Below are 16,118 nucleotides of genomic sequence, written 5' to 3' on the forward strand. Positions count from 1 at the left end.
CCACCTACCAAGGCCCCTCCTTTCAACATCTCCACTGACCTCCTTACCCCTCCTCCACTGCTTCCTCTCCCAGTTTGACCTGGTCACCCCTACTGAAATCTCCAAACTCATCTGCTCTTCCAAACCCACTACCTGCTCCCTCGACCCTCTCCCCACTCCCCTGTTGAAGTCCTGCCTCCCCGATCTCTGCCCCTACCTCACTAATCTCTTCAACTCCTCATTGTCCCAAGGAATTGTCCCCTCCGCTTTCAAAACTGCTGCTGTTACACCAATCTTAAAGAAACCTGGTCTTGATCCCGCCTCTCTCATTAACTATCGCCCAATCTCAAACCTCCCCTTTCTTTCAAAAACCCTGGAGCGTATCGTTGCGTCGCAACTTCATTCCAACCTCCTTGCGTATAACCTACTTGAACCCCTCCAATCTGGCTTTCGCCCCCTCCATAGCACAGAAACTGCTCTCCTCAAAGTCCTCAATGACCTCCTCACCTCTGCTGACACTGGTTCCCTCAACATCCTCATCGACCTCATACAGTGAACCATAACATCCTGCTCACCAAACTCAAAGACCTCGGCATTGAAGGCTCTGCACTCAGCTGGCTCCGTTCCTACCTTTCCAACAGATCCCACTTCATCTCTCTCCACAACCACACCTCTGCTACAGCCACAGTCACTCAAGGCGTTCCCCAAGGCTCCGTACTCGGCCCTCTCCTCTTCATCATCTACATCCTCCCCCTTGGTCAGATACTCCGCCACTTCAATCTGGACTTCCACTGTTACGCTGATGACACCCAGATCTACCTTGGCACCAAATACCCCCCCTCTCCCATATCAACTCCTGTTTGTCAGCTATAAAAACCTGGATGCAACATAATTTCCTCAAACTCAACAGCGATAAGACAGAATTCCTCCTCATAGGCTCCAAAGCCACATTCAGCAAAATCAATAACCCCACTCTCACCATCGACGGCACCACCGTCTCCCCATCTCCCCAGGCCCACAACCTTGGCATGATCTTTGATTCCACCCTCTCCCTTGAGCCTCACATCCGCCATGTCATTAAAACCTTCTCCTTTCATCTCCGCAACATCGCCAAACTCAGACCCTCTCTCACACCTCCCGCTGCTGAAAGACTCATCCATGCCTTCATCTCCTCCCGACTGGACTACTGCAACTCACTTCTCCTTGGCATCAGCTCCACCTACATCAACCGACTCCAACTGGTCCAGAACGCAGCCACCCGACTCATCACCCATACCAAATCCTGGCATCACATCACTCCAGTCCTCAAACAACTTCACTGGCTTCCCATCTCCCACCGGATCACCTACAAAATCCTGATCCTCACCTACAAAGCCCACCACCATCTGGCCCCCCATCTCACTGACCTCCTCTCCCCCTACCAACCCTCACGGTCCCTCAGATCCACATCAGACGGTCTCCTCTCTATCCACAAGTCCAACCTCCGCAGTTTTGGGGACAGAGCCTTCTCCAGGGCAGCTCCCAGGCTCTGGAACTCCCTCCCCCAACTGATCCGCAATTCCGTGTCCCTCACCATCTTCCAGTCCCGCCTCAAGACCCATCTCTTCACCTCTGCCTATCCTTAGCCCCACGTGCCGTCCCTTTTCATCTGTGCATTAATTGCCTCATACTGTGCAATCATATTGAATTCTGTATTTACTTTGTGTACTAGTCATGTCTCTACTATTTATTTCATTCTCCTTACATGTTTTTCCTCTACCTGCTACATTTTTGTAAGGTGTCCTTGAGATTCTTGAAAGGCGCCCATAAATAAAATTTATTATTATTATTATTACAGTGGTTCAAGGGGAAGCACCTGCTTTTTTTGCGTGCAAAAACCAGGCTACTAGTTACTGTAATCATGAACAAATCAAACCACAAAAAATAGAAACTGAATACTACCACTTACGATGCATTATCATTGTTTTCAAGGCAGATAAGTTTACAGAAATCCTTCAGGTACCCAATTTCCTTTCGAGAAATAATAAATGCACCATTAAGGCCTTCTCTGAAGTCATTTTGAACATGTTCCTGGTTGAAGTTGTCCAGTACATAGTTAATATGCAATGCGGTACACAGATGTTTCTTCTCCATTTCAATCCTCACAATTTGTTCACGTCGCAGAGTTTTCCGTTGTGCTTTTAGCAGCTGTTTCAAAAGATAAAGACTATAAATGGCAGGTCAAGAGTTCAAGCTTAGCCAAAGCCTGGTGGTGCTCACCTTTAGGTGGAGAGCCCAGGTCCAGAGGCCATAGCCCCAGAATTAATGGAGGGAGACAAGGATGAATTTCTACAGTCAGAGGTGCAATTCATTACCACAGAAGGCTGTGGAGGTCATGTCGATGGATGATTAACAGATGATTAAAGGTGTCAAGGGTTTTGGGGAGAAAGCAGGAGAATGAAGTTGAGGGCACGATAGGTCAGCCATGATCGAATGGCAAAGTAGACTTAATGGGCCAAATGGCCCAATTCTGCTCCGAGAACTTACGACATTCAGGCCAGTCAAGAATGTAAATTTACAGCAGGGCCAAATTTACACCAGGTGCACTGACTGGCTGACATTTTTAAATTTCGTTGTATATGGTTCATGTTACAATGACAATAAAGAAACTATTCTATTCTATTTTAAATATATCCAAGCCCATTCAATCCCAAATTGAATTAGTGCAAGTGTAATTTTACTGAGGCAAACCCAGTGATCGATTGAGGAAAGAAAAAGTACATAAAGTAACCAAAATAGAATTTTTGTATTTATTGGACACAGAGAACAGGACCCAATTTGATATCCCAGAATTGAACAGGATGGCCAAGAGCTTTCAATCAAAAGCAAGTGCTGGCTGGTCAAAGCAATGCAAGTAACAGCTGCTGTGGACCACAAGGAACCTTCAACACTTAGGAGGGGAAAGTAATGAAAATTGAGAACTTTTTTTTTTTTTTTTTTTTTTTTTTTTTTTTTTTTTTAATGCACATGTGAAAGAAAGATTGTCAATTGTTGTAAACTAAATGCATACAAGTGCTGGTACTAAAACTGCACTGCCAGCATTCGGACAGCACAATTGTCCAAGTCATGGCTGCATTTGTATTTAAAATGAAAGGTTGCACAATAGTCCAGACTGCCAGATAATTTATTGTCATCGAAACTAATGAGGATTTGACTAGACCACCATACTCAAGGAGTTAGTAGCAATACTAGTTCAGCAAAATTATGTTTAATCTGCTTCTCACAATTGCCAAAATTTAAGCTTCTAATATCAAGGAGCCACTTCAAGAGGCAGCTTTCAACCCAACATTTCATTAACTTTGTGCTATAATCAATTGAAGTATAATCAAACCAGGAGATCTTACCTCTTGGTTGAGTGCAGAAAATGTTTTTTGTAGGTCCTTGGCAAATTCTAGATTGTGTATTACTTCCTCATATTTCTCTACAGCTTCCTACGAAACAACATTTTGTGCATCATTGTCTTGGTATCAAGATATTTAAATCCAAGACTGCCTTTCTTAACATTGATTGCAGAATTTTTCTTTCCCCCTCACCCCACATCTAATACGCTCAATAGTTAGATTATTGACCAGGTGGTTATCAAAAACCATTCACATTTATAATCACAATTCTAATCCTTAAAATAACATTTACTGGCAGAATAGAAAATGCCAATTTACTGATGCCAGTGATCACGTGGAAGTAAATCTTTAGTTTCTCTAGAACCCTCATCTTTATTTTGCAGTAATAATGCTTATAAAATTCCCAGAACCAAACTAGGAACTGTAACTAAACAAGACTTGGAAAACATCAAGCACCTTGTGTATGATGTAATACCAAGGAACTGCAGATGCTGGGGTAACTCAGCAGGTCAGACAGCAACTCTGGCGAAAGAGTACAAGTGATATTTTGGGTCGGAGGAGGTTCCCGGCCCAAAACATCAACTATCCACTTTCTCCAGAGATGCTGCCTGACCCGCGGAGTTACTCCAGCATTGTTTCTATTAAAAGTGCAGAAATTTGATGTGCAAAAGACAGTATACCCTTCCTTTTATTCTTGCAAGTTTATTATCACCTTTAGCCCATTTCAGAAGTCACACCATATAATAAAGTGTAGCACCACATCATTAGTGCAATGCAATTCATCTGCTAGGTTCTCCACTCACATTCCCATTATCACCCCCTCCTACATCATACAATGCATGGGGAAGAACATGGAAGATTGGACATTCACAACACAAGATCCATTAAGCATTTCAAGTCTGAAGAAGGGTCCCGATTTGAAACGTCACCCACCCTTTTATATCGTTGGTATAAACCAGCATCTGCAGTTCTTCGTTTCTACAATAAGTATTTTTGGTCACTGATTATAGAGTTCAGTGCAACCAGATAGTTTGAGATTAGCAGAATGCACAAGATTAGGTTAGTTTTAAAAAGCAACAATTCCACAGACAGCATACCATTTGACTCAATTATAAGGGTTTATACAATTTCTAGTTTCTGTTTTCCAACACTTATTCAGTGGGTTACTCAAAGTTCAGTGTTTCATATCCCAATCCCCCTCCCTGGTAGAGTCATAGAGTGACACATAGTGGAAAAAGGCCCTTTGCCCAATTTGCCCTCACCAGCTAACATATCCCAGCTACACTAATCCCACCTGTCAGCATTTGGCCCATATCCCTCCAAACCTTCCTATCCATGTACCAGTCTAACCATTTTTTTAAATGCACATTACAACAGCATGCCAACTTGAATTCTTATTTTGTGGGTTTCCAAAATGCTTTTATATTCATCTCCTGCAGCCGCTGACCCAGTGTGTGGTTTAGCATCAAACGTTTGATTAAGCTTTGAATAAAATTCCTTGGGACTTCACTATATTTATTAAAAAGCTAATTAACGAGTTACTAGAATGGGAAACTAAATCTTCAATAGGTTTCTGGCAGGTGGAAAGGAGAAATCCACCCAATCAAGAGGTAATAGAATAATCGCTGACACTCAACTAATTTTACATGTGGGTCTAAGACATCCTGCACCATTTCCCAGCAAATTCATAGCCAGTGATAGCACTCGCAGTTTGCATTTAAGTGATCAAAACAGGAATTATTATCATCAACAATTCATTATTACAGTGGGACAAACACCAATCATTTGTTTATTTGCCTCAGTACTCAACAATTTGAGATTTGCAATAGAGAAAAAATATATATATAAAATCACATGTGGTTAAAGTTCATAATTGTCAGATTTTAATAATGGCCATTTTTATACATTTTGGTTTCACCATGTAGAAATTACAGCAGTGTTCATAAATAGTCCCCCCATTTCAGGGCACCATAATGTTTGGGACACAGCAATGTCATGTAAATGAATGTAGTCATGTTTAGTATTTTGGTGCATATACTTTGCAGGCAATGACTGCATGAAGTCTGCGATTCATGGACATCACCATTTGCCGGGTGTCTTCTCTGGTGATGCTCTGCCAGGCCTGTATTGCAGCCATCTTCAGCTTTTGCTTGTTTTGGGGGCTAGTTCCCTTCAGTTCTCTTCAGCATACAAAAGGCATGCTCAACTGGGTTCAGATCGGGTGATTGACTTGGCCACTCAGGAATTTAACATTTTTTTAAGCTTTGAAAAATTCCTTTGTTGCTTCAGCAGTAGGTTTGTGATCATTGTCTTGCTGTAGAATGAACCACCGGCCAATCTTCTTCCTCATGTCCGGCCATCTTCTATATCACGTCTTTCCGGTCGGTCAGTGACGGTTGACGGTTGAAGAATTGGCTACTTCAGTCAGTCACTGTGGTACAGCTTCTGTCGTCAGCATTGCCTGGGATGCACCACGTGGAGGCTTCTGCTTGCATCCCGCCGGCCAATGAGTATTGAGGCATTTGTTTGAACTTGAGCAGATAGGATGTGTCTATACACATCAGAATTCATTATGCTACTACCATCAGCAGTTGTATCATCAATGAAGATAAGTGAGCCAGTACCTTCAGCAGCCATACATGCCCAGGCCATAACACCCCCACCAATGTGTTTCACAGATGAGCTGGTATGCTTTGGATCTTGGGCAGTTCCTTCTTTCCTCTATATTTTGCTCTTGCCACCACTCTGATACAAGTTAATCTTAGTCTCATCTGTCCTTTTTAAGACCTTTTTCCAGAACTGTGGTTGCTCTATTAAGTACTTCTTGGTAAATTGTTACCTGGCCATCCAATTTTTGCAGCTAACCAGTGGTTTGCATCTTGCAGTGTAGCCTCTGTATTTCTGTTCATGAAGTCTTCTGCGGACAGTGGCCTTTGACAAATCCACACCCGATTCCTGAACAGTGATCTGTCAGACAGGTGTTCAGGGATTTTGTTTTATTACGGAGAGAATTCTTCTGGCATCAGCTGTGGAGGTCTTCCTTGGCCTGCCAGTCCCTTTGCAATTAGTAAGCCCACCAGTGCTCTCTTTCTTAATGATGTTCCAAACAGTTGATTTTGGCAAGCCCAAGGTTTGGCTGATGTCTCCAACAGTCTTATTCTTGCTTCTTAGTCTCATAATGGCTTATTTGCCTTTTAATGGAACAACTATGGTACTCATGTTGATAAACAGCAATAAAAGTTTCCAAATGTGATGGAAAGACAAGGTGCTGCAAGCTCTCAGGTAAAGTGCATTAAGGAGGAATTTGAACACACCCGAGTAATTAGAAACAGCTGTGAAGCCATATGTCCCAAACCTTATGGTGCCCTGAAATTTGGGGGGGGGGAGACTATGTACAAACACAGCTGTAATTTCTACATGGTGAAACCAAAATGTATAAAAATACCCTTTAATAAAATCTGACAATGTGCACTTTAACCATGTGATTTTTTTTCTATTATAAATCTCAAATTGTGGAATACAGAGGCAAATAAATAAATGATGGGTCTTTGTCCCAAACATTATGCAGGGTACTGTAATTCACGGCTTTGGGAATGAGCAGGGAGAGAGACCATCAGGATGGTGTCTCTACCACCTCTGAAGCAGTGGGCCAAACAGCTGGCATTGTTACAACACAGAAACAGTGTTATCAAGCGACCTTCAAGTGCTTATTTCACTTTAATGGCTCAGGCTGACAAAACATCCAAAGTAAGCCTGAAGAAAAATAAAATCTAAGTACAGGGCGTACATGATGCAAACTAGACTAGAAAAAGTTGAGATAATTAGTATCAGATTGGCCTCCTCAGGCTTACAATTAGAAAACATTCTGGAAACCACACAGTACAAATCACAAAGAATTAAGCAATGCCAAAATACTCACCAACTGGTCTTGATTAAGTTCTCCCCGTTTTAAGCGTTCTTTATAGTCATCCAGTTTTGCCTTAAAAAAAAGACCCAGTCATCCAGTCAGATATTCAAGTTTATTCATAAAATTGCTATGCCCTTCTACTTTAATATTTCCATGGATGTGTTGGCTAAAACAGCACAAGTTTTGCTTTAACTTTGTTTGGGATTTATTTTAAAGTATATATTCAACAGGAAAGATAAATTCCTGTGTGACATGTACAGGACAAAGGCCTAATCGCAAGCATCGTTGACAATATTAATCAGCTTAGAGGAATACATTTCATATTGTGATATTTCAAAACTGACAATCTCCCCACTCCCCAGAATGATGTCTGGTTAATTCCTGCCAAACCCACCCTACACCCAAATACTGTCGCGTTTTACATATTTTAAACAATTCGGCAGTACGAGGATGACAAAGCATGGGGGCGGGGGTGTACAGGGAAATCTAATTTCAAGAAATCAAATCAAAACCACTCAATTGCAATTGTTAACGTTCTCTCTACAAAATCCAAATTATTTTTTCACCTAGTTAACTAGGGTAACGAGTAGAAATAATTATACGTCTCTCCACGTTTTAAAGTCTTGAACCAGCGTACCATTCGGCTTGTCACTATCTTCAACCTTCAGGCATTGCACGTTTATTGTTGGGAAGGGGGATAACGGATAGTAAACGAATGCGCAATTTGGGCTTAGCCCAGTGGACCGCGGATAAATGGAAGGCAAAACAGACATTTAAACTTGGCTACAAATATAGGTTTCAAACTTAGGTTATCGCTGCACAGAATTTGTAGGGGGATTTCTGCAAAGCCAATAATACAGGTGGAAGGGGGATACATTTACAAAATGTACAAGTTCAGAAGCCTTAATCTTTGCACTGATGGTGTCCTGTGTAAATGAACGCGTTGCAGCTGGAATGCAGAATCTGACACTGCAGAAACAGGCAGATGGCATCAGATACAGAGCAACATACAAAGGGACGCATGGATACTGGACATTACCTTCCTCTTCTCTATGTTTCTGATTTTATGCTTGAGGCAGATCATGCCATTTTCCAAGTACGTCTCGTAAGCCTGATATTGGCTACTCGCCGCCGCCAAAGCTTGAATAAACGGAGCCGGACCTTGGGACCCGGCGGCAGTGCCTCCTCCTACTCCTCCTCCTCCGACGCTGCTGCTGCTGCCGCCGCCGCTGGAAGGGGACCTCTTCTCGGCCTTCATCTTCATCGCTGCTGCTGCTGCTGCTCCTCCTTGCACCGGGGGAAATGCGGCCAAAATAGCTGTACACACAAGGGAGGGGAAAAAACCAAGCGGCGACAGCGCTGTAGACGGAGGGCGTGTTGTTGCAGCTGCCCAGCACCGCTGGTTGCTGCTACCGTCCCAGGCACTGCGGCTCCCCCTCCGCTCGCCGCCGCTTTTATGTCACCGAGTACCATCAATTTCGCCGACACCACGTTCCACTGCGTGCCCCGGCGTCCCAATCAAACCAATATGACCACGCACACTCACATCCCTTTTTCTCCCCGTTCGCGCAAAATACCCAATACTGTGTTTTTTTTGTGTGTGCAAATAACGTTAATCTTTTCAATTATAATTACAATGTACATACAAGTAATTTCGTAGTGCAATCGCAATGTCTAACACACGTACCTGCAGCGTATTTACTTGCCGAGAGATAAAGTAATCTAAATGCCTATAGTAATATTTTTCAGTGTAGTATTAATTTACAGATTAAATATTTACAATGCAATTAATATTCATAAAGAAAATGCAATCACGGTGTGGTTTCTAAATGCATATTTAGTTGCAAAAACTACCAAAGGAATTTTAATTAAATTGTAAATATTCTTTTTGTGAGCACTAATTACATTGCAGAACATTACTACGGACATATGTATATGGAAAATATATTTAATGAAGAACTGCAGATGCTGGATCTAAGGTAGACAAAAATGCTGGAGAAACTCAGCGGGTGAGGCAGCATCAATGGAGCGAACGTCTCCACCTGAATTGTCACCAATTCCTTCGCTCCATAGATGCTGCCTCATCTGCTGAGTTTCTCCAGCATTTTTGTCTACCTTGGAAAATATATTTACAAATTTATAGTTCTATATGCATGCTAATTATTACAAATTTTACTAAAGGCATTTCAATTACATTACAAATAATAATTTTATGCGTATTACTTTTCTTACCAAATATTACTCTGGCAATTCTGATAAGCATTATAGTTATGTTGCTAATATGTAATAGAAATTTGAATGACATTGTAAATATACTTGAGAGTATGCTATAAATATCTTCAATGTTATTTAATATTCCAATTCTTATTAGCAATGTGACCATTTATGCATACAAAAATATAATAATTGAAATGTCAATCATAATGTATATTTGCTACATAATATACCTGCAAAAATTAGCATTCACAAACTAATTGAAATGGCTAAAGCAATATAAATTTACAATAAAGAAGGGTTTCAACCCAAAACGTCACCCATTCTTTCTCTCCAAAGATGCTGCCTGTCCCGCTGAGTTACTCCAGCTTTTTGTGTCTATCTTAAATTTACAATGTAATTGATATGTATATAAATGTATTTACAATGTCATTGAACTGGCGACAGTATATATTTACAATATATTTAATATGCATATTAAATCATAGAATCATACAGCACAAAAACAGACCCTCAGCCCATCGGGCACCCATTTATTCTCCCACATTCTGATCATCTCTCCCCAGATTCTATCACTCTCTTACACACTAAGGACAACTTACAGTGGCCAATTAACCTACCATCCTGTACACCTGAAGAAGGGTTTCAGCCCGAAACGTTGCCTATTTCCTTCGCTCCATAGATGCTGCTGCACCCGCTGAGTTTCTCCAGCTTTTTTGTGTACCTTCGATTTTCCAGCATCTGCAGTTCCTTCTTAAACATCCTGTACATGATTGTGGGAGGAAACAAAAGCATCTGGAGGAAACCCATTAGGACACATGGAAAAAGTGCAAACTCCACACAGACAGCACCAGAGGTCAGGATCTGACCCGGATCACAGGAGCTGTAAGATACCAGCTCCAGTAATCGCATTTTATTCTCCCTACATTCCCATCAACCTCCCCTCTTATTATGGGTCTGAAGGAGGGTCCCGACCCGAATTGTCACCCATTCCTTCTCTCCAGAGATGCTGCCTGTCCCGCTGAGTTACTCCAGGATTTTGCGTCTACCCTCTTATCACACATCTACAAACCTGTGGTAATTTAACGTGGCTACTCTAGTAATGTGCTAGGACAGCTTATTCACAATCCCTGGGTACATCTTGTCTCATTGGCAGGTCAGACCCATTACACTGGCTAGTTTTAGTGACATACATCATGTTGCCATCGTGCACTGACTCACTATCCATAAATCCAGGTACCCATGAAGTTGGCCTTTGACATTGCTTGAATCATCTTTGGGCCAGATCTCCCACGTTAGACAGATGTTTGTGTCGAGGGCTTCTTGTTATCATCATTTCTGAATGAAGTCCCGCACTGACTTTTCTGTCATGGGCCTCCTCGACTGTCAAAGTGAGGCCACACACAAATTGGAGGAGCAGCACCTCATATTTCACTTGGGCCGTTTGCAACCAAGCGGAATGAATGTTGATTTCTCTAATTTCAAGCAACTGTTGCTTCCCCCCACCCCCCCCCCCCCCCCCCCCCCCCCCTCCCCCCCCCCCCCCCCCCCCACCCTTCCCCCACCCACAACCTCTATCTCTTAGTCTAAAGAAGGGTTCCGACCAGAAACATCGCCTATTCCTTTTCTGTGCAGATGCTGCCTGACGTGCTAAGTTACTCCAGCATTTTGTGTCTATCTTTGATGTCAGAATGGTGTGTAACACGGGCAGTCTATGCTCCTGTTGCCCTTGACCCAGTTGAAACCATGAAATGCTAATGATAAAGTGAGGGGATGCTTAAGATGGTGAGTGGGGTGCAGATTTAGCAGGCTATATTGTCCTGAGTACAGTCAATTTGCTTAATTGTTGTCACAGCTACACTGATTCATGGGGCGGTGTGTGAAGCAGCGGTACAGCTGCTGCCTCTCAGCGCCAGAGGTCCGGGTTCGATCCTGAACATGGGTGCTGCCTGCACGTAGTTTAAAAGTTCTCCGCGTGACCTGCGTGGGGTTTCTCAGAGATCTTTGGTTTCCTCCCACAAGAGAGGGAGAGAGTTAGATTTAGCTCAAGGAATATGGGGAAAATGCCGGACCGGGGTACTGATTTTGGATGATCAGCCATGATCATATTGAATCGCGTTGCTGGCTCGAAGGGCCGAATGGCCTACTCCTGTACCTATTTTCTATGTTTCCAAAGACGCTAATCGGCCTGGTATAAATGCAAAACTGTCCCTAGTGTGTGTAGGGTAGTGTTAATGTGCGGGGATCGCTGGTCGGTGCGGACTTGGTGGGCCAAAGGGATTGTTTCCGCGCTATATCTTTAAAGAAAAATACTGTTGGAGAGTATTCCATCTCACTCCTGACATAACTATTTGATGGTAAAAAGGCTTCATGATATTCAAAGGCGAATCACACACTGCAGATTATGCAGTACCTGACCTGATTTTATACCCACAATATTTATCTGCCTGGTCATTTTATGCTTCTGATCAATGATAACTTACTGGGGTAATGATGGCAGGGTATTTAAAAGGTCATGTAATTGTGGAGATTCGAGGACTCTGTTCAATATAGTCATTGCCTGACATATGTGTGGCATGAATATAACCCATCATAACCCAAACCTAAATATTATTTAGGACTTGCTGGCAGTTTGACCGGCAGTGTGGCTAGTTCTGAAGCAATGTTTTCATTGCCACAGGTGGGGAGCTATCTGCTACGATATTCTCTGCTGTATCCTACACAATATCAGCCGCTCCGTGATACCCTGCGGAATTAGTGGAATTGGCTAAAAACCAACAGCCGTAATGTTGGGGATCTCAAGTAGATGACCAACGGGATTATCAACTGAGTACCCCTTGTAGTCTCCTCCTCCTGTAAACTGTTGAATAGTCCATCAGCAATCACGACCAGATGTGACAGGTCTGTAGAGCTTTGATTTAATTACGTGAGACTCATTAGCTTTTGTCTTTTGCATGCTGCATAGCACACATGTAGTCAGTTGGTCTCTCGTGTTTATATATACCTGGTGCTGCTCCTAGTATGTCTTTCCGCACTGTCCATTGTAGGTCTGTAGATCCTCTAGCTTGATAGCAATGGTAGAGTGACTTAAATGCTAGGTCATAACATTACAGATTGTCATGGTAAGCATTTCTGCTCCTCCTACAGATGGTCCAGAGCTTCCCGTGGACACTCAGTTTAAAGCACTCAGATCCGTTTAGTTTAGTTTTAGTTTAGAGATACAGTGCGGTCCACCGAGTCCATGCCGATCAGCGACCCCCCACACACTAACACTATCCGACACACACTACGGACAATTTACAATTATTCAAAGCCAAATAACCTAGAAATCTGCACGTCTTTGGAGTGTGGGAGGAGACCAGAGATCCTCGAGGAAACCCACGCAGGTCACGGGGAGAATGTACAAACTCCGCACAGACAGCACCTGTAGTCAGGATCGAACCCTGGCACTATAAGGTGGCAGTTCTACCACTGCACCACCCAAAATGCCAGGTCATAACATTACAGATAGTCACGGTAAGCATTTCTGCTCCTTCTGTAGATGATCCAAAACTACCCGTGGGTACCCAGATTTGAGCATTCAGATCTGTTCTGAGTCCATCCCATTTTGTACTATTATGTCGCTGCACAACTTGGCAGAGGATGTCCTCAGGTGGATAGATCCAAATGCCAACACTTGTGGACATCAGAGGATATTCCCCACTTCTCTAAAAAATAACTATTCATTACCAATCCCCATTTCCAATTCATTGGCAAACTTCCTCTGTCCCTCAAATCTTCATAATTTTGCTTATATCTGTGTGGTTTGTCGAAAAAGCTTTTTGGAAATCCTTGTGCACAAGTCTGTATGTAAACTATCTTGGCATTCTTGGCATTCTTGCCTTTCATCGTGCAGGGCATATGTCCAAACAATCTCTCGGCTCCAGTCAATGTCATTGACCAATGAAACATTTAATTTAATCCCAGCTTGTTCCTTCTTTATGGGGCTCTCCAATATATTATGTATATAAGTACCAAAGTATTCCTAACATTCAGTGTGAATGTGTCTCCCTTTCTGTTCTTGCAGTTGATCAAAAACATACCCATAGATTATTTTGTCTCACCCTATTTCTCCTTAAAGACTTCATATCAAACTTATATATATTAAATTGCATCTACAATACATAGGTCTAATCTGTCTGCCTCACATTACTCAGTTCACTGTAGGCAATGAAAGAAAACAACTTGATTTGACCTCGAACTTTAAAATAAAACAAATTGCTTTGTCCCCAAGCTTTAAAATGTTTTCCTGCATTTTATCAGATCATTTAATTTTAACAAGAAATGCCATGATATTGTTTTCTACATTCTTCTTTCCAGGCAGAAAAACAAATGTTCACCATTCCCACAACCACCATTCATTCCCACAATCTCAAACTCCACAACCAATTCTACCTCCAAGTAACCACAGCACACTTAAAATAACATGTTCTTGTATATTAACAAATACTTTTTGGAAATGTATGCTTACAACACATATTGCTTTGCAGAATTATCTATTGTTTTTCAGAATTATCAATCTGTATTATCACCTGTTGCTTTCAGAATTTTCAATCTATAACTATATAGAAAAATTCACGTTAGTCAAATTTAATCTGTCTTCTTAATCCTCCCAGTGAAATTAGCTTTGGCCTTGATTGCTTATTGCTTTCCACAGTTGTGCTAGATTGTTTGGCCCTTACCTACAATGTTTATCCTGGTTTCCTTTTTCTGCACAGGGATATGACATTTGTAATCTTCCAGCTCTCTGACACCAGTCTTGGATAAGGATAAGTGAATGATTACAGTCAGAGTTTTTCCCTCTCCATTCTATTCTTATGAAACCTTGCTATAGATTTACACCTTTAAAGTTAATTATCACCCACTAGATGTTGTTCAATAGATACTGTACTCCACAGATTCTTGTATTTGTAAAATACAGTACTGTGGTTTAGTTTAGTTTAGAGATACAGAACGGAAACAGGCCCTTTGCCCCACCAAGTCCACACTGACCGGTGATCCCACACATTAGCACAATTCTACACACACTAGGGACAATTTATAATTTAGCCAAGCCAATTAACCTACAAACCTGTACGTCTTTGGAGTGTGGGAGGAAACCGGACCACCAGAAGAAAACCCACGCAGGACAAACTCCGTACAGACAAGCTCCCGTAGTCAGGGTTGAACCTGGGTCTCTGGCGCTGTGAGGCAGCAACTCTACCGCTGCACCACCGTGCCACCCAAGACCTGGCCCAGGTTTTAAAGAAAGGGCTGAACACAAAGGTTGATGATTTGTTTAGATTAGTTTATTGCCATTTACGCCACGATGCATTGAAATTCCTGGTACACATGAAGCTAACAGAGTAAACATTATATATACAGTAATGATAAATACAATGACGTGCAAAACAGCAGAATGGTGCAAGCTTGTAGTGCAAAAGGGATATTAAAATCCAATAACAGAATAATCAAATGAAGAGAAGTTAAGAGTTAGAGTACAAGGCAGCACCTCCAGGAATGTGGTTTGAAAGAGATGCTTGATTCAGGAACAGGATAGCAGTGGGGATGAGGTTGTTCTTATGTCTGTATGCCTGAGCTTTCAAGCACCTGCATCTTCTCTCAGAAGGCCGAGAGAAAAGGGAATGGATAGGTGACAGCACCCTGAACAAATACTTCCAGCATCCCCGAGGCAGCACAGTGTGAAGATGGACTGGATAGGAGGAAATGATGAGGCTCTGATGGCTGGACTGTGTTCAATACTCTCTCAAGTTTCAGATGGTCAAGAGCAGAGTAGTTTCCATACAAGGCTGAGATACATCAGGTCATATTACTTCTAAAGTGTATCTGTAGAAATTTGAAATAATCCTCCTGGACATGCCAAATCTTCACGGATGCCTAAGAAAGTAAATACATTGATGGGTTTTCTTTTCCCTGTCTTCATGAATTTTAGTAAGGTATTTGGTAAAGTCTCTCAGGGTAGGCTGATCCAGAAGATTAAGATGCATGGAATCCATGGAGACTTGATCATTTGGATTCAGAACTAGCTAACTCATAGAAGACAGAGGGTTGTGATGGAGGGGTTATTCAGTCTGTGACCTCTGTTGTATAATATTGCGATCACCAGGAGAACATATAATCTCCTTACAGATAGCGCCGGTAGTCAGGATTGAACCCGGGTCTCTGGCGCTGTAAGGCAGAGACTCTATCATTGCGCCACTAAGCCGGCCACATTTATCACATCAACATTTAACAAAAGTGCTTGACAAAATAAGTTCATCTTGAAGTACTGACCTTGTTCTTTTAAGAAACCAGGTGAGTCATCCATTCATCTCAGGTAAGCTCTAATACACAGGTGGCTGTGATAGAAGGTCCACGTCATCGTGTCAATTATGGTATTTTGAAGGCCTTGCCACTTAATCCCGTTTCTCTTGGTCTTTTCTCAACATCTGCAGATTTTTTTCCCCTGTGCATAACTTGTGTTTTGGCAGCCTATTGACATTGATGGGTTTTCTTTTCCCTGTCTTCATGGATTGAAGACAGGGAAACTGTCTACGACATGAATCGTTGACCAGTTTAATATCCATTGGCTAAAAGAGGGTAAACTACCTAACAGTTCA

The 16,118-nt window shown here is 42.2% G+C and overlaps 1 protein-coding gene across 1 annotated transcript in view; it reads right to left on the bottom strand.

Moving 5' to 3' along the window:
- Positions 1–8,955, bottom strand: part of caprin2 (caprin family member 2) — a 39,351-nt gene extending 30,396 nt beyond the window's left edge. The window contains 4 exon segments of the mRNA XM_055650322.1: positions 1,928–2,166; positions 3,363–3,449; positions 7,279–7,338; positions 8,306–8,955. Of these exon segments, the coding sequence (XP_055506297.1) occupies positions 1,928–2,166; positions 3,363–3,449; positions 7,279–7,338; positions 8,306–8,530 (611 nt within the window). The 5' untranslated portion in view covers positions 8,531–8,955.
- Between the last annotated feature and the right edge of the window lie 7,163 nt (positions 8,956–16,118).

The sequence above is a fragment of the Leucoraja erinacea genome, chromosome 19, assembly GCF_028641065.1.
Source record: "Leucoraja erinacea ecotype New England chromosome 19, Leri_hhj_1, whole genome shotgun sequence".
Classification (NCBI taxonomy): Eukaryota; Metazoa; Chordata; class Chondrichthyes; order Rajiformes; family Rajidae; genus Leucoraja; species Leucoraja erinaceus.